The 20,622-nt window shown below is 42.5% G+C and overlaps 1 protein-coding gene across 6 annotated transcripts in view; it reads left to right on the top strand.

Annotated features, from left to right (window-relative positions):
• The window catches only part of GPATCH2L (G-patch domain containing 2 like), a 36,782-nt gene that overhangs the window by 7,578 nt on the left and 8,582 nt on the right, over window positions 1–20,622 (top strand). For 4 of the 6 annotated variants that reach the window (XM_065635747.1, XM_065635746.1, XM_065635748.1 and 1 more), the window contains exons 3-8: window positions 309–373; window positions 3,684–3,860; window positions 4,240–4,319; window positions 10,962–11,029; window positions 11,830–11,869; window positions 13,961–14,046. In XM_065635747.1, the coding sequence (XP_065491819.1) occupies window positions 309–373; window positions 3,684–3,860; window positions 4,240–4,319; window positions 10,962–11,029; window positions 11,830–11,869; window positions 13,961–14,046 (516 nt within the window). The remainder of the gene's footprint in view (window positions 1–308; window positions 374–3,683; window positions 3,861–4,239; window positions 4,320–10,961; window positions 11,030–11,829; window positions 11,870–13,960; window positions 14,047–20,622) is intronic. The other 2 variants (XM_065635750.1, XM_065635751.1) reach the window with 2 other exon arrangements.

Raw genomic sequence — 20,622 nt, 5'->3', positions numbered from 1 at the left:
TGAGACAATGTCATAGTTAGATTATTAATTCTAGTACCCGAGGCAAATGCCACTGTATTAATTACTTTTTGATAACTTAGAACTAGACTAGATGCAGGTTTCTACTCTTTTCAAGTGATGCAGCATTGCTAGGTCTTAACAGAAAGCAATTATGAGCTGTGCCAGAACCAGCCATGTGTCTGAAATGCATGTGAGATATGTAAAGCATTTGGGGCTCAGAGAAGCTAGTAACATGTAATAAAGTGTTTTATGTTTTGTATCTGCTGCAATTTTAACAATGTGGTTTTTCGTTTGTTTTTTTGTTCCAGTGAAACCAGCAGTGTATGCAGCAGCAGTGATACTGGCCTGTTTACCAATGACGAGGGCCGTCAAGGTAACAACTGTCCTGTGATTTTCCTCATCTGTTGCTGGGGAATTTATCTTAATTTCTTTACAAATACAAAGAAAGACCTGTGTTTGAAGAGGGACAGAGAGGGACAGAAAGGCCAGTGGCTGGGGGGGGCTAGAAGTTAAAAAATGAGCTGAGAGCTACAAAGGTGTGATTTTGGTAACAGTACGCTCATCCTGCTGAAATACTTTGTATGTCAGATCCATAACATTTGAAATGTAAGAAGCTGTTGTTATGGAAAGGCACAGAAATACAAAAGGAGTTTTAGACTTCTCCATCATGGAAGAGCAGAGCTTATGATTTATTTCTATAGGTGTTTTAATTCTTGTCTACATACTATTAGTGCCTGAATCTGTTAGTCATTTTCTTTATGAGTGGGAAGAGATGGTGGGAAAAAACATCACTTAGTATTGACAAGTCACCTAATGGCCTGTGCTAAGAAGACAATGGTAATATGTGAGAAATTTTATTTCTTTAAGTATACGTTCCTCCCTTGCTCTTGTGTGCGTTAATTAAGCCTAGCATTTTCAGTGGCTGTTGTAGAAACGGTTTCTTAGGACATTTAAATGTGGAGTGTAATCTGGTTTTATTTATCAGTGTCCAGTTTATGGGAGATATGGCAGAAGTAAGTGTGAAAGAGGTTGTGGTAGGCACATAGGCACTCAGGGCTATTATATGTGGAGCAGGTGGAATGTTACCCTAGAGACCTGTAATTCCACGCAACTTCTGCTGGTGTGCACTCTGATTCTGTCGCATTTCACAGGCTAAGATGTGGATGAGATCTCTTCTGGGAATATGTGAGTGCTGAGGGAAGTAGTATCAGTAAGTTAGTAGGAAACGCTGCTTCCCCTGGCTTGTTACTGACCCAGGTATCTGTGTGTGAGGCAATTCAATGATAGCAAATATGCTTACATATTTTCCGATGATCTGTTAGGGTGTAGTGATCTGCTGTGATCTTAGGTGGTTGTAATACTTTTCCCTAGGTGTAGGAATTTCAAATATCAGCTTTGACTTTCGCTGAAAAAATAACTGCAGTCTCCCATCCTTAAAAAGCAACAGAAAAGTCAAATCTTCTGTCCTCTCTTTTTGCTGGTGATTGTTCTGGGGGAGCTGAAATTAGTGAGCACTTGCATATCAGATGATGAAGCAGGGTGGTGACTGTAGTGTTGAATTTTTTATCACCCAAGGCAAGATTGATGTAGACTGGATAAATATATATATACACTTGTCTATATGCCTGCCCTATATACTTGCCCTGGTTTTATATCCTGTTTTAGACATAACTTTTTGGCTGCTACTAGAAGTAGCATACTCGGGTTAAACCATGACACTGGCCAAGATGTTTTAGCTTACAGTTATGTTAAAAAGGCTTTAAAAATGTTGTACTTTTGGGTTAAATAAGAAACATTTCCCTTAACTTTTTTAGACAATTTCAAATCATAAAGTAAACAATAACAGCTCTCCAGTCAGATGGAGACAGCACAAAACTTTTTTCTTTGTCACAGATCATCACCTTAGAAATATTTTTCTAGTACAATTCCAAACTGAATAATGGGAAATTTAGGATAGCAGTGTACGTAAATTGAATATAGTTTGTTTGGTTGGTTGGTTTTTGCCCCCCCCCTTCTTTTTGAGGTTATATCATGTACTATTTTTGCTGTTGCTAATTAAATAGGTTGTCTTTGCAATTCCAGGTACCAGTGCACTTTTGTGAGCAGAGGATGGTCCTAGTTTATAAGTCGATTATAAGCTTTTTTTGTTAAATGCATTGGGACCTCTCACAGTGAAAGTTACCGTGGTATTAGCATATGATCCTGATAGTTGAAGAATGTCTCATGAAAGTAGTGATTTGAGATACGACAGTGCACTGTGCTCATAGATCCAAAGCCCTAGAGATATTTTTGCACAAATTATGATCACTTAGAAGAATTATCCAACATTACTTGTTTTTAAATTACTAAAAAGTGGGCAGGGATGTTTATATTTTAAAATATATTTTTCACAAGCATGCTACATCAACTGACGTATCACAGAAATAAAAAGCAGTGTCAGAGCTTTGAGGTGAAGTGTTCTGACTGTCCTACCTGTTGCTGATGAGCATTGGTTTTGGGTGTTGCTTCTTCTGGTATGTGCAAGATTGCGGCATGGAATGGGGTTGTGCTTTTTGGTTGTTGTTGTGGTTTGTTTGTTTGTTTGGGGTTTTTTGTGTTTTTTTGTTTTTTTTGGTGTTGTGGGTTTTTTGTTGTGGTGTGTTGGTGGATTTTTTTTTGGTTTTTTTTTTGTTTTTTTGCCTGGCAAGGTGTGTGAGTAGGCATAATGGGCTTTAGTCAGGGATAATGTAACTTGGTGAGGAAAGGAGAATAAGTGGAGATGCTTGAGTTGAGGCTTAATGATAGGCAAATGAGAGTTTAGCCTAAGTCAGGTGTGTTAGGTTTTTAAGGCAAGGTGAAGTGCCATGCAATTGCACAGGACTGTTAGTTGAGCTACTGAAAAGCGAAGTGTGCCCTCTTCCTGCTTTTCTTTTAGGCTGCTCATGTGCTACTGCTCTCAGAGGATTCCTGGCCAAGAAGATTTACCATGAATGGTGTCTGATGCAGTTCAGTTTCAGACTGCAACTGCATTAATTACAGTGACCCTGCTTTATGGAGACTTTGGTCATGACTTCAGGAGCTGCTGCTCTAATTTTGCAGAGTTTCTTGTTCCGAGAGATTATAAGAAATTTGGATTGAGGCAGACTCCTGGCATGGTTAGTGCTTACACTCTGAGTGACTGTTTCTAATAGTTGTGTGTTTTCCTCTTAGCTGCTATCTTAGGAGACTAGGGATCTTTCTCATCAGTGAGTATGCTTCTTTTGCTTACTCTGTGAGCCTGATCTTCTCCTCTTGTGAAGTCTCTCCTGTGACAGCTTATAACACGTGCCAAATGATTGGCTTCTACCTCTGTCACAGTAATTACTTCAGAGAAAGAGTTCTGCATAAGACATCACACAACATTGAACTAAGCCTGATGAGATGCAGTCACAACAGAGTGCTAAAGCTGCCCTAGGCAGGTCTATAAAGAGGGCTTTGTTCCAGAGGGAAATTCTGTAGACTGAGTTGGATTGTTTAAAGCATTTAGTGAGGCCCCATAGTTACTGCAGATCATTGAAACAGAATGCAAATATGAGACTCTTCAGGAAAGAATTCAAAATGAGATTTTGGTTGTTTCACATCCAGAAATGCCTACCTGTACTATTTTGTGGGACTGTCATGGGGCACATTTGTTACTTTTGGCTAATTCCATCCTATTTCTTTAGGAGATGATGAGCAAAGTGATTGGTTTTATGAAGGAGAATGTGTTCCAGGATTCACTGTCCCCAACCTTCTTCCCAAGTGGGGAGCTGACCACCGATCTGAAGTGGAGCGGATTGACTCAGGCCTGGACAAGCTCTCAGATTCCACGTTCCTGTTGCCCTCGCGGCCAGCTCAGAAAGGTGAAGTCCCTAAGGAATGCCCTGTGTTTGAGAACTTTGGATGTGATGGCAAGAGTAGATTCTGTTCATAGGTGCTGCAATTTCAACTGGTGTGAATGATCTGGGTTTTTTTGACGATTCAGTTAAAAATATCTGTGCTAGTGGAAAGGATACTAAAATACTCATACCAGCTGCCCACATTCTTGAGTCTTTTTTTTTTTTTTTGTAATAGGGATTTTATGTGATTTGTGCATTGATGGGCATATCTGCCTCCTACAGATCGAGGTAAAAAGAGACAGAGGATCTGATCTGACCACTGAACTAACTATTCTTCCTGGTGGTTTTGTCACGAAGAACCTTTTGTATTTGTTACTCAGTTTTTTCTGGGTTTGGTTTTCAGGATTTCATGCTCGCCTGAATCGCCTTCCAGGAGCTGCTGCCCGTTGTCTCCGAAAAGGTCGGAGGAGGCTTGTTGGCAAGGTATTCCCTTTTGCAAGACAATAATTTAGTATTTCCAATGCTGATCAGTCCTGATGTACTTACTATCCTAAATATCATGTGAATTGTTTTCTGCAGAAAGAGGCCCTGTTCATTTTTTGTTTCAGGTTTTGTTTGATTTGTTTAACTGCTTTGACTGTCAGAAATTGATTGATTGACTAAGTGGATTTTAAGGCAGGTTTGGAGTAGCAAAGACAGTTGATCAGTGATAAAAGCAGTATGAAAGGAGGTCTGAAGATGAATGACTGGGAGCATAAACATGAAGAAGATTTAGACAGAATGTAGGGGAAAATGATGATGGCATGAGACTTGTGCATGCTCGTAATCTGAGACTACAAGGGCGGAGGGGTGACTCAAAGGTGAAGGAAGGCCAAATTTTAGATAGGGAAGCAGGCTGATATGAGTGTCAGCAAAGGAGGGTGGTTTTAGCAGTTGCATTTTTAGTAGAGAGACAGAAGAATAAGAGAGTATCTGCAATAATGTAGACAAAATTACCCAAAGCCATTGACTAGGTTTATTACATGTAGGACAAACAACAAACAAAATATTACTCCTGTTTCTAAGGGAATAAGCAATACATTGCAGGTGCCTGTCTAGAAGAGAGAGGAATATGCCTGCTCAGGTCCAGATCTTGGGGTGTTGAGTGCTGTTGTCTCTTGTATTCTGAGAAGGAAGGTGTTGGCTGTGTTTGGCTTTACTTTTATTGCAATGTGCTCAGTGCTTGTGAAAATATTGGCGTACATTATGAGCTGACTGGCTTTAGAGAGTCTGTTAGTAAGGTGTGTTAGAGGGGCCTGGAGTCTAGAGGAGTGTGGCTTCTTCCTTCTTTTCAGTCACACTTGAAAGATCCTTGTTTGCCCCTTCTTTCTTCTACTCGCCTTGCTTAGCTGTAACCAGCATTTAAAATATGAACCCTCAGCTGGCAGGACACTGGATTTGGGTAGAGTTCCTCAGGCCACCGGCAAGTGTCTTGGCCTGTTAGCAGCATCTCTAATGATCTGAATGAGAAGGATAATATTTACTTGTTTAATTCATCTTCATCACCTTAAAGGGATCTTTGTCATTTGCAGCGGAGGTCACTGCTCCCCCTTCCCCATCTCTCTCTGGATTGTAATCATAAATAATGAGTTTCATTCAGAGCTCCCCGCCAGCGAGCTGCTAATTACCAAAAGTACGGCTTGTAATTTACACAGTAATAAACCATAAATTTAAGCATTACGGCACTTTAAGTTAATTTTCCTGCTGTAACAAATAGCCCATCTTTCACCCCTGCTGCAACCTTACAACTCCCCCCAAACTTTGAGTGTGTTTTGCCTATATACCTGGCAAAAACTGTGAAGAATCTTACCTGCGAAAGACTTTTATCCTCATGTGCAGACCTTTACAACAGAGTATATTTCTTGCTTGGAGGCATGAACAGCTCGTACTTCAGACTGTGTGTGTACGTGTACGCCAGCATCAAGCACATATACAGAGCAGTGTCTCACAGGGAGAAACATGCTCCCAGAGCAAGTCCTGTGCAATAGCATCCGTGATCGAATTCAACCCTTTGGTCATGAGCCCGTCTATATGTTGCATCCCTTTCTTGATGACCTGAGGTGTCATGAGCTCACTGAACTAGAAATAAATCACTGTTATGTTGCCAGTTCAAATCTACCTGAGCCACTTTAATCTTAGCAGCCTGCTCCACCTACCTGTTGTTTTGATGTTCTTCAGTGGCTTGACTCTTGGGTACGTGAACATATACATGTCGTACTTTTACAACCAAGTTCTCTATCTGAGCAGCAATATCTTGCCATAATTCAGCAGCCTGGGTGGGTTTGCCTCTGCGCTGCCAGTTACTTTGCTCCCATTACTGTAGGCACCCCCACAGAGCATTTGTCACCCTCCATGAGTCAGTAAAAAGGTAAAAGTACTGGCCTCTTTTCTTGCTCAGCAATATATAAAGCCAGCTGGATGGCTTTCGCCTCTGCAAATTGACTTGATTCATCTTCAGCAGCTTCTGTGACTTGTTGTGTAGGATTCCACACAGCAGGTTTCCACCTTCGGTGTTTTCCTACAATATGACAGGACCTATCAGTGAACAGGGCATATTGCTTTTCATTTTCTGGTAGTTTGAAGCCCCTTCAGCATACATCACCTCCTCTGAATGGGGTTTCCCATTCGAGTTTATTGTGTGATCAGCGTGACCCACTTACTCCACATAGCATCGTTTGCATGGTTTGTAGAGAGCGGACCCTCACTTTGAACATCCAGCACAGCACTGGCAGTCAAGGTGCCAGGAGGAGCTGTGCTTCAATACCAACCACTTCCAAAGCAGCTTGAGCCCCTTCATATCCTGCCAGTATCTCCTTTTCAGTTGGAGTATGGTGGGCTTTGGATCCTCTGTATCCCCGACTCCAAAACCTCAGGGGTTGACCTCTAGTTTCCCCTGGTGCTTTCTGCCAGAGACTCAGGTAGGGCCATTCTCCCTGGCTGTGGTGTAGAGCACATTTTTTACATCTTTTCCTGCCTGGACTGGCCTGAGGGCTACTGCATGAACTATCTCCTGTTTAGTTTGTTCAAAGGTTTGTCATTGCTCAGTTCTTCAACTGGGTCACTTGATAGAGAGCGTTTACAATCAGGCTGTAATTTGGAATATGCATTCTCCAAAAACCCACAACATCCAAGAGAACTTCTGTTTCCTTTTTGCTAGTCAGTGGAGACGTAGCTGCTATTTTGTTGATCACATCCATTGGGATCTGATGATGCCCATCTTGCCATTTTATTCCTAGAAACTGGATCTCTTGTGCAGGTCCCTTGACCTTTGTTTTATGTCAAAACCAGCTTTCAGGAGGATTCGAACTATTTTCTTCTCTTTCTCAATAACTTCTTCTGCTGTGTTGCCCCATACAATGATATTGTCCATGCATTGCAGGTGGTCTGGAGCTGCACCCTGTTCCAGGGCAGTCTGGATCAGTCCATGGCAGATGAGAGGGCTGTGTTTCCACCCCTGGGGCAGTTGATTCCAGCAGTACTGGACACCCCTCCAAGTGAAAGTGAGCTGTGGCCTGCGCTGTGCTGCCAAAGGTGCTGAGAAGAATGCATGAGTGATACTGGTTGTGAGATAACACTTGGCTGTCTTTGACTCCAGTTTGTATTGAAGCTCTAGCATGGCTGGCATGGCAGCACTCAGTGGCAGCGTGACTGCATTCAGTGATAGTCTACTGTTAGTCTCCATCCTCTACTAGGTTTTCACACTGGCCATATGGGACTGTTAAAGGGTGAGGGAGTCTTACCAATCACTCCTTCACTCTCCAGTTGACATATCACTGTGTGGATAGGATCAGGGAGTCTTGGTTGGTGCAATATTGCTGCCAGTGCAACATCGTGGTAGCAATTGTCACCTGTTGTTCTTCGACCCTCAGCAACCTTACAAAAGAAGGGTTCTCTGAGAGACCAGGCAAGGTAGACAGCTGTTTAATTTCCTCCGTCTCCAAGGCTACTATGCTGAAAGCTCATCAGCACCCTTTCAGGTCCCTGAAATATCATTTCCCGAGGTAGTCTATGCCAAGGATGCACGGGGCTTCTGGGCCAGTCACAATGGGGGGTTTTTGTGACTCCCATTTGGGCTTACTTCAGCTTCTAATACAATTAGCCATTGGGATCCCTCTGTCACTCCTGAAATACAGATGGGTTCTGCCCTGTTATAGCTGGATGGCGCTAGGGTACATTGGGCATCAGTGTCCACTAGAGCCTTACACTCTTGGTTTCATGTGTCAGGCTATCGAATCCACACAGTCCAATGAACCTTCTTATCCCTTTCCTCCACCTGACTGGAGGCAGGGCCCCTCTAGGCCTGGTTATAGTATTTGTTACTGGCTTTTTGTAAAAATGAAATAGAAGTCCCTTCAAGAGGATCAAATGTAAGATCAGCCCTTCTACTCTGTCTGGGGAGCTGCCTGCTGGAAACTGGAGCGGCATTTTTCCTGGAAGAACCCCCTTTTTTCATTGTTTTTCCTTGCAATTCACATACTCATGCCTCCAGTGTTGAGGTAGGTTTTTCCATCCCAGTTCCTCATGTCCTCTCCATGGTTACGCAGATAAAACCACAGGGTGCCTCATGGTGTGTACCCTTTATATCCTCTCTCTTGAGCCAAGGAATGCTTACTTCTAATATAATAGCTGAGATACTGGTTCATACAGGTGGGGAGCAGAACTTATCCTTGAATTTCTGGAACTCCTGGGAAGTTTCTCAGCTAGCATGTCTGGCAGTTTTTCCACAGTGGAGACACAGGCCCATAGGGAGGAAGAGAGACTTCCTTTGTATTACTGGAGTTGGCCAGCCAATCCATCCCCTGTTTGTACTTCGCCTTCATTCCAGGACATTACTGCCAATGAGTTAGCACACGATGATGGTGCAACCCGTAGAAACTTCCACTACGTGGGTTGTGCTCATTGGACTTCATCTGAATCTGTGGGTAACTGCTCATTATTCAGATCATTATAAATCACCTCCAGCACAGCTAATTCCCTCAGGCACTGGATACCTCTCTCCATGGTGGTCCACTTACCTGGGTGACATGTAACATCATCCTTCAAGGGGTAGCTTTCCTTCACACCTGACAGAAGTCTCTTGCAGAAGCTGAGGGCTTGTGTCTTTTTCGCAATTGCCTTGTCAATGCCCCCTTCCCTAGACAGAGATACCAGCTGTTTGACTTCCCTACCCTCTCATTCCAAGCTACTGTCCCTGTTATCCCAGCACTGGACCAGCCAGGTAACAAAGTGCTTGCCTGGATGGTGGCTGAAATGTTTTCACATATCTCGCAGCTCACTCAGGGGTAGGGATGGGGCAATTATTTCTGATTCTGCCTCTTCCCTCTGTTCTCATGATGGCTCTGGTTCATCATCAACCCTCACTAAGTGAACTTTTTTTTTTTTGTATATTTCTTCTTCTGTATGGAGACACTGATACTGGCACAGGTTGGTTCTCTAGTTCAGCTACAGTGCCTGTCCCCTGGATTTGAGGAGCCACAGTGCCTGTTGCCAGGGTTGGAGTAGCTGCAGTGCTTGGCATGAGGGTGGGAGTAGCTGCAGTGTCTGTTGGTCTGCTTTCTCTCTCTTCCTCCTGAGGGTGCTGCATAATATTGAGCACCGTTTGGTAGATACTGGTCAGGGCCCAGCATAATGTGGTAAGTTGTGCCTCTTTGGAATAGCCATAGCATTTTCCTTTTAAAAATTCTGTCACTTCATTGGGGTCCTGTAGTTGTTCAGAAGTGAAGTTCCACACCATTGGAGGTGAGAAGCTCTCTAGATACCTGCCCCTATTGTCCAACGTACTGTGCCACCCATGACTATCCAGCCTTGGGGCAGATCTCTGGGTGGTATTCTTAAAAATCTTTTTGTAACTCCAGGCAAGATGTGAAACACATTCAGGAGACATAGCAGTAAGAGCATGCTGGCTTGAACATCCCAAGGATGATCAAAATTCTCAAAAACTGTTGTACCCGATCTGAAGGAGAAAGTGGAGGTGAAAGAGTGGGGGAAAGTATCCCCTCCATCTTCCCCATATACTATCTGAGATTACTAATCAATTCCAAGAGAAGGCACCTGAGGTACAGATGTGACAGCGATGCTGCATACAAATACCAGCTTAACTTCATGGCCAGTGGTGTTATCATAAGGTGACATTACACAGGACAGCAAAATGATAATCCTGATCCTTCTCCCAGAGGTGATAAACAGCACTGCAGGTAAGACACAGAGCATGTAAGAATTTACATAACACAACCATGTGGACAAACAAAACAACATTGTGACCAGTGACTGTTTAACTAATATAATAAATGCATATAAAAAATTTGTTTTAACACACTCTGATCAGATCTGTCATTATCTCAGCCTTTTGTGCCCCATGTTGGGCACCAAAACAGGACTGTTGTAGTTTAGCTGCAGCTGGCTGCTTGCTCACTCCTCCCTTCTCCTGGTGGGATGGGAAGGAGAAAACTCATAGGTTGGGATAAAAACAGTTTAGCAGAACAGTATAGGAAAAGATAACATTAATAACAATAAAATTATTTACAAAGTGATGGATACACAATGCAATCATTCACCACCCAGAAAACCGATATGCAGCCTGCTCCTGAGCAGCAATTCCCTCCCACAGCCAGGTCCCCCAGTTGTACACAGAGCATGATGTCATACGGTATCAAATACCCCTTTGGCTAGTTTGGGTCAGCTGTCCTGGCCGTGTCCTCTCCCAGCTTCCTGTGAAAATTAACTGTATCCCAGCTGAACCTAGGACAGTGGCACAGTGTGATGTCCTGTCTGTCAGCCCGTTTCTGGTCCAGCTGACTTTGTACTAGTCCCGTCCTTGTTGCACCCTTGTGAAAGCAAATGTAATCACTAAAATAATAAAAACCAAACCACGCAAGTAAAATTGAATGATTCTCTGCCATTGTAATTAGTTAAATCAGCTCAGTTGGGATTCTGAAAGGAGAAGGTGAATATGTTTAGCTGAGAGTGGGCTGGGAAGGAAAGGATACAGCCCAGGGGGGTAAGATTTGTTCTTATGTGTAGCAGCAAACTATCACGTCTGCTCACTGTGTGAGAGTCTACAACATTTTACCTGTCTTTGTGTTTCAGGAGACCTCCATGAGCACTCTGGGCACCGAGAGGCTAGGTCGTATTGTTAGTGATCCACGCCAGAAAGAGTAAGGCCCTTAACAGCTGTTGTGTAGAACTTTGGGAGGGGAGAAAGAACTATTGGGTCCTCTTCCCTTCTGGGACTGAAGGGAATAAAGAGCCGGATTGTAACTTAAGTGACCTGTGGAATGGGAGACAGTCCTCTACTGGTGGCTTCTCTGTTTCCTTATTTGCAACTGCTGACTTCCATTTTGTTTATAAGGCTGCCGCAGTGTGTGGACACTGTTCAAATCCCTTTGGGTTACAGTCAGCTTTGTTTTTCCCCCTCCCTTATAATGTGCCATTGCAATAATGGCAGATCTGCACAGTATGAGAAGACTGAGCCCTATATGTTACTTAATTAAAAAGCTTCTGTGTGGAGTCACACTATGGACACACACCCAAACTGCAGAAATCATGCTGACAAGGCAGCCGCGAAATTGCTTTCTCTTTCTTTCCTGTTCCGTCTCCTTCCCCAATTAGTGTATTTAAATTGTAGTCAGCACCAGAAATTTTCATGGTGCCTATCCTTTGGCATCGCTCTAATGCTGTTCTAGTTGGGCAATGGATAGGTAAGTGGCACCTCTTGACTGTAGTGCAGTGGCTCCAGCCTTCACCAGCTGTTAGTATCCAGTTTTCTTACTTGGATCTGAAATTTGTTGCTTTTCATATCAGTCTTGCTGATGTTTAATCTTTTTCCTTCTCCCTCCATCTTTGTTCTTCTCTTCCCCTTCTCTCCTTACCCCCAACCCTCCTTTTTGTTTTCCCCTGTGTTTGTTCCTTCCTTGGCATTGCTCCCACCTGTCCTTCTGACTCTGCCTCCTTCCAGTTTTTGGTTACCATCCATGGGGAAGAGAGATCGCAATCAGGTAAGGTGACTCTGCTCTACCTTTTTTTTTTTTTTTTTTTTCTCTTGGTTTCCTTCTCTAGAAAGAACAAAGTGCCAACTTCTGATTTTCCTTATGGTGTGGCCTGTGCACATGAGGTAAGGTGGCCCTGTTCCTTCTCACTTTGGTAACCAAAGTCTTCTGGGCTTTGAACACAACCCATGTCTCAGGCGTTATATTGTTTATTTAAACTGATTAGCTCCCTATTTCAGGTTAGTGTAGGCCTTCCTCTCTGACAGTGAATGGGAGGGAAAATGACTCTTGGCAGGAGGAGCTTTGGCCAATATAAATTGGAACAATTTCCTCTTTTTAAATGCTTTGTTTTGCCTTGTTTGGCTCAGGCTTCTGCCTGATAGCCTCATCAACAGAGAAGGGAAAAAACGGTCAGTGGTAAGTAACAATTGCAGTTATGTAGCAGCTGTAACAGGAAACTGTAAGAGGTGATAAGAGTTTCAGTTATAAGATGCCTGTTTCTCTTGCTTACGTATGCACTTTTATTTTCTTCAGTAAGTCTTTCATAGCTTCAGTGCTAGGAGGCTTTTTAACTTAAGATATAAGAGCTTGAGTTCTTGATAGCAGAAAGCAAAAAGGATCTTCCATTTGAGCACTCATGTTCTAAGAGTGTTCCTAGCCATGCACACTCCTTTCTGTTTACTTGCAAGTTGGTTTTCAGTTGGTGAGCAGTAGGCCTGAAGTCTGTTTTACCCTTCAGGTGACTAAAACTACATATATGGCAAGAAATAATTTTCAGGCCTTTGTGCAATTGTATATTTTCTGTTAATGAGAACATTTCACATACTGCTTTTCTATTGCTAAAGACAAGAATGATTACTACATAAGCTTTAAAATGGCCAAAAAAAATTTTGTTTTTCTTAAATGAACTTGAATCAGCTACAGAGGGTTACTGGTGCTTCTCCCCTACTGTGCAGCTGCAGTGTTACTTCATTGACAGTAAACTAACAGGCCAATGGAAGGAGGAGCTCCCTGATAGCAGCAGCTCTGTGGTGCATGGTTCCTCTTCTTTCTCAGAAAAGTTGAAGGTGAAGGCCTAGTACAGAGTTCTAGAGTTGCAAATGGCTTTTGTGATGAGTCCTGCTACAGCTGTGGATTATTATTTGTCCGTATTGAAAAATGCATCAGTAATTCTAGTAACACAAGAAAAGTGTTCTGGAGATTGCTGTAGCACTTTGCAAAGCAGATGGAAATGAATTTCCTCTTTGTGGTGTGAATTATAAATAAAGAGGAGATGCTGAATTGAAGTGTAATGCAGGTACCACAGAGAAACTACCAGTCTAAACCTTATATTTGCGTATTGAGCAAAGTTTGGTCCATGCATTGATTGACTAGATTGTTCCATTTCTATCTGACCTTTAAAAAAATCCTAAGAGTTGTGTCTTCTGCACAGGTTTGGTGCCTTCAGGATTTGTTTAGTGTATGTCTAACAAGGGATCTAAGATTTGCCTGATCACATAGTGTTTCAGAAACTTGGTTTAAAGCAGTTTTCAAAAAAAGCTTGTGAGGTGGGTTGGCAGTGGGAGGAGCAACTCAACTTGCTGTGGCATGAATTGGGACCTCATTATGAACTGAACCTGGTGGGACCTGAGTCTTCTAGAGGTCTCTTTCAGTGATGCATATGACCATAGGGAATATTTGAACTGCTCTGTAGGAAGTTCTGTGCTTGCACCGTTCATAACAGTGACTTTTCTCTGTACAATGTGAAGGTAGACAAGAGACTTCCCAAAAAGGATGCAGGCTTTTTGCTCGTGATATGCAGCAGTAGAGCTCTTTAAGTATGCTCTTACTTAACCAGCATTTTTAATAATGTGAGTTGAAAGAGGAGTGGGCTTTTGTTAGGCTGTCTGTTGCGCGAAGATGGTTATGAGATTTGCTGTTGCACCCTGTGCTAGTCTTTTGTCTGAAGGGACAGTCAGTTCTCACCTAGTCTTACCCCTTGATGTGTCAGAAAGGTCTCCTTATACTATATGAACAACCATAGGGAATGGATCTGAGCAGCTGTATCTGGAGACTGTTTCTTTTAATGCTTTGCTTAAATAAAATCTCTTGACTTTCCAGTTCAATCCATTATCTCCTCTGTACTCTCTGGATGTGCTTGCTGATGCTTCCCACCGAAGATGCTCACCAGCACACTGCACTGCCAGGTAATGCCCTTGCTCTGTTCTGTTGGAGTTATCTTGCTTCCTTCCCATGGTTATCTTCAGTAGTACTATGTGGTCTGAACGATAACTCATGGACCTGAAAGTTAATGCACTTTTCCCTAGGAGGCTGCATTCAAACTTAGCATAAAACATACTGATGCAGATTATTTGAGCATCTCACTACACTAAAAGCTTAGAGTATATGAGAGAGTGTATGACAGACAGGCAGAACATACTGTCCTTTTAGAAATAAGTGTGATCTGTTCTGAATTGTGCAGGGAGTTGCTGTTGTATGGATACAAATGGGCATAGTATTGTTGCCCACTATTAAAATTGGAACAAGATGAGAGAGAAAGTGCTGATGAGCTTGTGTGGGTTACATGCTGAGGCATTTTGGTATCTTGAGTGCCTAAAATAGACCCTCTGAGCAGATTCAGAACTCACCTGAAGTGACCTCTGATGGTGTGGTACCTCTCTCTATTGCTATAGCTGAAATTTAGATCTGGTCTGGCCAAATGGTGAGGTGTATTTGCATCTGCATAGCTGGGGTTAATATGCTGTTCAGGCACCTTCTGCTGACTAATCTTAAATTAAATTCAAGTGTTGGCCTCGGAGGTGACTCCTGTTCTTATGCTGCAGGTGACTATCTAAAGGTAAGGTGCCCTTGAGCTCCTCACCCATGCAAGGAGACAGAGCCTTGCCTGGGACACAATTCTGCTTATGTGCTTGTACAAGGGACCAAATCTGAAAGAAACGTCTGGACTTTCAGCTTCATGGCTTTCTTTCCCTTGTTAATTAGCAAATAGAGCATGAAAAATGTACTGAGGTTGTATGTGTCTGAACGAAAGCTTGGCACCCACCCAGCAAAGCCTCTCCTCCCACTGGCTTCTGCAGGGAATTTTGTGATGTTGCACCATGACCTCATGCTGCTGTAGCCAGCATGTTAAAGCTGGAAAGGGGGAGGGAAGAAGAAATCTCCTCTTAAACATTCAACTGGATGAGAATAAAAAGAATTCAGAAGATTGTGCATCAGCAAATTGGTTTGTTTCTGTGCCGTTGCACCACTCTGTGGATGTTTTGTGCCCATGAAACAAGGTTGATTGGTCTCTTCGTTTACAGCTAGGATGGCCTTTCTTCTGCCTCGAGTGTTTTACTTAGTGGTCCACAGAAGTTTGTCTTCCAGAAAGGAAAGCGAGACAAATCCTGCCCACAAATTCAAACAGGGCAAAGTCTCTACCTTTATGATGATCAGTGAAGGCCCTTTCCAAAGCTACTGGTTATGGCAAGGGATTTCTAAACCTGGAGGGATCATGTTTGCTTGCTTTTGCTGAATATTTAGTTTAGTTAACTGATGAATATATGCTTGGTTCCTTCCTCTAATGCACCACTGATTGGTGTTCTGAAAAAAAAATATCCCCAGTGAATTGTTACTGAATGTTGGCAGAGAAGTTGTCCTATCCCAGAGGCAGCTGTGTTTTTAAGTGCCTGTAGTTTGAGAAAGTAGTTCCTATTTTAGTGTGAAATGTGCTCATGAATCTTTATAGGATAAAGAAGTACGGAAAGAATGAATCGGGTGTGTGGCAAAGATTGAACACTTCGGTGCAAGGTGCTTGCTTTATGTAAAGATGCTGCCAAGGGTACAGAAGGAAATTGTTCCTTCACAGAAACACTTTCTTGACAGTAGTTGTTCTTTAGGTGCTTCAAGTGCTAAGCTTATTAGTAGTCCATTTTCTTACAGGAGGTTCAGGTGATCTCTGTAAGTGCTGTTCAGACATCACCCCAGTTAACATCTTCCTTGTTTGCCACAGGTGGAGTCAATCCCAGTAATTAGTGCTTTAATAAGCTCCTAACAGCTTGCACCTTATCCTGGAGAAACTCTGCTCAGAAATTTGTCAGAATGGTGTGTGGTGGGTGGGAGTTAATCCCCTGAGAATGAGATGAAATGCATTAGGGAAGAAACTGTCTCGATGTTGCAGACATCCAGTTTCTTCAACCTGATGTCCACCGTGCCATGCAAAATTACCTCTCTCTGCTTCGTTTCTGCTGTCACAAATGTGTCCAATGGAGTATAGTTACCAGGTGGAGTCTTTTCTCTCCCATGGTAATGTTTTGTCTCAGGGGTGGATTTTGGTGCAGTTCATCTGGAGGACTCGTAACCCAGTGCTTCATTTAAGCAGAGCTGAAGGCTAGAATACTGAGCACAATTTGGGATGTTCAAGAAAGGCTTTTAAGTGTCAAGGAGGAGGTTCTATATGGAGGGTTCCTTGGGAAGTCTTATTTGAAAGGCTGTATAAATTTTACACTACCAAGATTACCTTTCTTGCTTTATGTCTGTGATGAGAAGAGATTTCATTCAAAGTGTATGCACAGCACTGGGAATTTCACACCCATCATGAGAAGCAGTTATGTGTGTGTGGTGACTGTTATCATTAGTGGTATAATTTTATTTTGTGAAGCGAGGAGAGTTTCCTGCTTTCTTGCAGTTCTCCCGAGGGATGGCTGGTGTATTAATTTGCTGTATTGCCTCCTGGCTGTTCCCAGGCTGTTTTTCCTCTTCATCATGGAATTTTTAATGGCCCTGCTGCCTCTCGGGAGGCATGCAAGGAAGAATACCTCAGGGATCTCTTCCTTTTTCACATGCCTATAATTACTCTCCTTTAAGAGCACAAAGTGTTTGCTAATCATGTCTTGTCTGTTAAGGTTTTGGCTTGATGATGCAGGCTGTTAAAAGCAAGCAAGTAGAGACTTGCATGGACAGCCCAAGTGAATCTTCCCCTCTATCCCCTTTGCACTTTGCCTTTCTGGGAGAAAGGAGTTGTCTGAATAGAATTTTGTTCTGGAGCTCCTTTTACTTAAGAGGATTTTGTACAGGCTCAAGTGGAATATCTTATTAGATTTTGGTTATTTGGTGGCTCTGTCAGTGCGAAGATGTTGTAGGTTGTTGACTGGTGGAATGTTAATCCCTTGAGGTGGTGTAAGAGTTTCTGAAGAGCCTAGAGCCAATGTTCCCTTCAATTTGAGTTTGAATAGCAGGTAGAATAAGAGAGGAAGGTTGTCCATAATGCCATTTATTGTTTGCCTAGCCTTGAAAATAGGGTTATGGGTGAAAAGCTCAATTAAATGATCCCACTGGAGGTCATAGGAAAAATGGACCTCAGATAGAAAGTAGATATTGAAGGTGGAGATTCAAAGAATGATGTTAGAGAGACCTCTGAACAGTACAGATGAATTGAAGTTTTGGTTAATATAAACTGTAAACCTAGAGTTTAATTTGGTTTAGAAGCAAGTCTTTCGTCTTGCCTCGAACATGGAATAAAGATCTAAAGGGATGAGTGATCATTTCCTAGTAAACTGCCAGTTGCTCTATACCTGGGATTTGGTGGTGCTGTTAGAGTGAAAAAGTTTGAATGTCTCTAATTCTAGTTCCAGCTCTGGAAATATGCTCATCAAAGTATATCTTGTTCTTTCTCTTCTGTATCTGTGCAGAGAACCTGACATTTCTGTGTCTTGCCCAAGCACGTGGAGGTGTAGGGATTGCCTGCAGTATCAAGCCTTTCCTGAGGCAGCTGGAGGAGTGAACGGGTGTTCACAATTTCATGCTGTCCTCCTTGACCAGGACAGTATCCTTCTCATTCCACACAACCTGTCCATGCATCTTCGTTGGAATTGCCTTTATGTAAAAACGTGTGCTTTAGACATCTTCCTCTCTAGTTTTTTTAAAACTTTTTTTCCATTTAGCTGGAGCGCTTTTGTGTCTTCCTTTGCTAAAGCCTGGCTATTATTGCTGTTGGGGATGTAGCTGAATTCTTCTGACAGGCATGCAATGAACAGCAGATATCAACCTAGTGTCACATGCAGTTGTCTGAGGCCTAATGCTCCCATTTTGTTAAATTCTAATTCTCTGGAGTGAAAAGTAAATTCCCGTTGGCTTTAGAATTTTGTTTACTTGCTATTGCTTTCTTCGCCTATAAAGCATGTTGCCATTATCAAATTTCTGCACTCAGCAGATCTGGCAAATATTGGGACTCTTTCTGGCACAGATATTGTGTGATTCAATATGAAAATAGAGAACACAATATATGGGATCATGTTTTCTCTGCCAGAATGCTTACCTGGAAAACTAAAAGCAAATGTGTTCACTTGCATTTGCCACACGCAGACTTTTAGGAATGGAATTGCTATGTCATTAGACTGCTTACTTGGGGAGCAGGCTGTTACTACATGAAGACCTATGAAATTCAGGTAATTTAGGAAGTGAGCTGATGTGTTAGTGATTTTGGAATCTGCAAATGTTCTCTAGAAGCTCTCTCATGAGGCTCTGCAGGGCAGAGGGGACTGCTATGCACAGGAAATATCTACAGTAAAATGAGATAGCAAGAACCACGTGCATGCATGGGAGCTTTGCATGCAGATTGGATGAGCAATTTGTACTGATTTACACCTATTATGTGCAGATCAGACTTTGGTGCCCAGTTGGCTTTATAGTCAAAGAGAAGGAGGAACTACGCTTTTACTATTAATTTTGTCAAGCCACCATCAACAGCCTCAGGTGACACCTCAGGGCTTAAAGAGAGAGCCTTTTATTTGGCCTGTGTTTTCTAGGAATATAGCATCACAGCAGCAACAGCTGAGTTGTGTGGAGTGTTGGTAGCAGTATCCTTGTTAGAAAGCTCTCTCTGAACGTTTACTTTAACATGAGGATAATAGCATCCCTTGTTTGTATGACAGTAGATTAATGGCTGCCTCTCACTACATAATCCCAGTGCTTTGCTTCCTCCAAGGATAGGGTTAGAAGAAGATTGTCAGCAGAGAAGCTGGATGATGTGAGATTACAGCGAGAGGCACATGCCTCCAAGTGTGCGATGTGGCTCCTGCCTCTGAGAAGGCCACAGGCTGTCACAGGTAGCTCTGTGGGGTCTTCTCAGAGACCTCCATTGTGAGACTGAGGTGGTTTTGTACCCCAAATTTTGAGAGAGTGGACATTACTTTACAATCTAGACTTTTCTTCACAGATAGTGAAGGTTTCAGGGGCCTGGTGCTGTTCAGTAAGGTTCTTTGTGAGCTGGTGTCTGCTTGTGCTCTGTATTGCCTCCCACAGATTGTACTGCCAGTCCAAATTTTCTGTTGAAACCCCGTGATATATGTAAAATAGTGGCAAGCTCCTGTGACCCTATAGTCCAGCACATGGTCACCTTGAAATGTAGGAGTGAAATAGGAGTCCAGTGTATGCAATTATAGTTCATTTAAAAAAATATATAAATAAAGTCATAGAATAAATATCACAGAATCACAAATACATGGAAAAGAAAAGAAAGGAAGTGTTACTTCTGGCACATTAGAGACAGCAATGCATCTCAGCTTTCTGTATAGCAAAGCCCATGTTTTCTCCAGTGTGACCTGCATGCAGAATCAGGTACCTTAAGTACTATGTTAAGACGACGACTCAAATCCATATTTCCTGGATGATTCCTTTAGCTTGTGATTTAAAAAAAAAAAAAAAAAAATCATCTCTGTCAGAAAGGCACTGTAGACTTTTTTTCATATAAACCCATTTTTTTCTAAACGTATGTTATTTTTCATTCACTAACTCCTGGCAGTGAGAGGCTGCCGTGTGAGTTGGATATATTGCAGACACCAGTGTATCTGCACTTTGGATCCTGCATTGTCTCTCCAGGTGTGTTCTGCTTTTTCTTTTCCCAGGTTAGAATTTCAGTCCTCTCTAGACTGTAAACTAGTTTTTCACATCAGTCTCTGGTCACCTGGCATATCCAACTGTGACTGAGCACTGTGACTTTTTTTTTAATGATTAGCCAGCCATAGTCCAAATGTAACCAGGTAATTATTTTCTTATTACTGTTTGTGCAATGTTGAAGCAAGTATAGAAACCTAGCAGAAGAGATTGAAAGCCAGTAAGGACAGAGTAAGTACCGTTCTAGTTTCTCAGTTTAGGCCCAGAGCTTTCATCCCACAAAGCTCTGTGCCTCGGACTTCTTCACAGAGGGGCTTGTGACAATGCACAAATGTGCATTTTCTGTCAGCCTTTCATCTCAGCCCTGTTCTTTTCTACTTCAGAATTATTTTTAAACTGTTCAGAAGGATTGTTAAAATTCACCTTTTGGCAAAAAAACCCTAATTCATGGTTGCAACCTGTCAGGGAGTTTTTCACAATTTCTAGTTCAGCCTGTCCACTGCAGTGTTGTATGCTGAGCATACCCATGACCTGACTTTTCCTCATCATGGTGTTTCTAGGAGCCTGCCGTTAAGCTGGGATCCAGCAATTCTATTCTTTTACCAATATAGTACCTGTATGTGAGCTAACTTTTAGAAATTTAGATTGGAAAGTGTAATATCTACCAAAAAATGCATACTCCATGAATTATACGTCAGACACCCTTTCAGTCCATTTCTCAATGAGGATTATCATCCCTGTGTGCATTCTTCTGTGTGCTCCTCTCTCTCTCAAGGTACCTACCACCTGGAGATTGCCCGTATGCAGATTTATGGTGCCTATAAAGTGCACCAGCCACTTGAAACTGATGCTTTTACCACCAGGTCAGTCAGAGCCAGTGAGTAATCAAT

Source organism: Caloenas nicobarica, chromosome 5 (assembly GCF_036013445.1).
Source record: "Caloenas nicobarica isolate bCalNic1 chromosome 5, bCalNic1.hap1, whole genome shotgun sequence".
Taxonomy (NCBI): Eukaryota; Metazoa; Chordata; class Aves; order Columbiformes; family Columbidae; genus Caloenas; species Caloenas nicobarica.
This window is presented reverse-complemented; position numbering and strand designations above follow the sequence as displayed.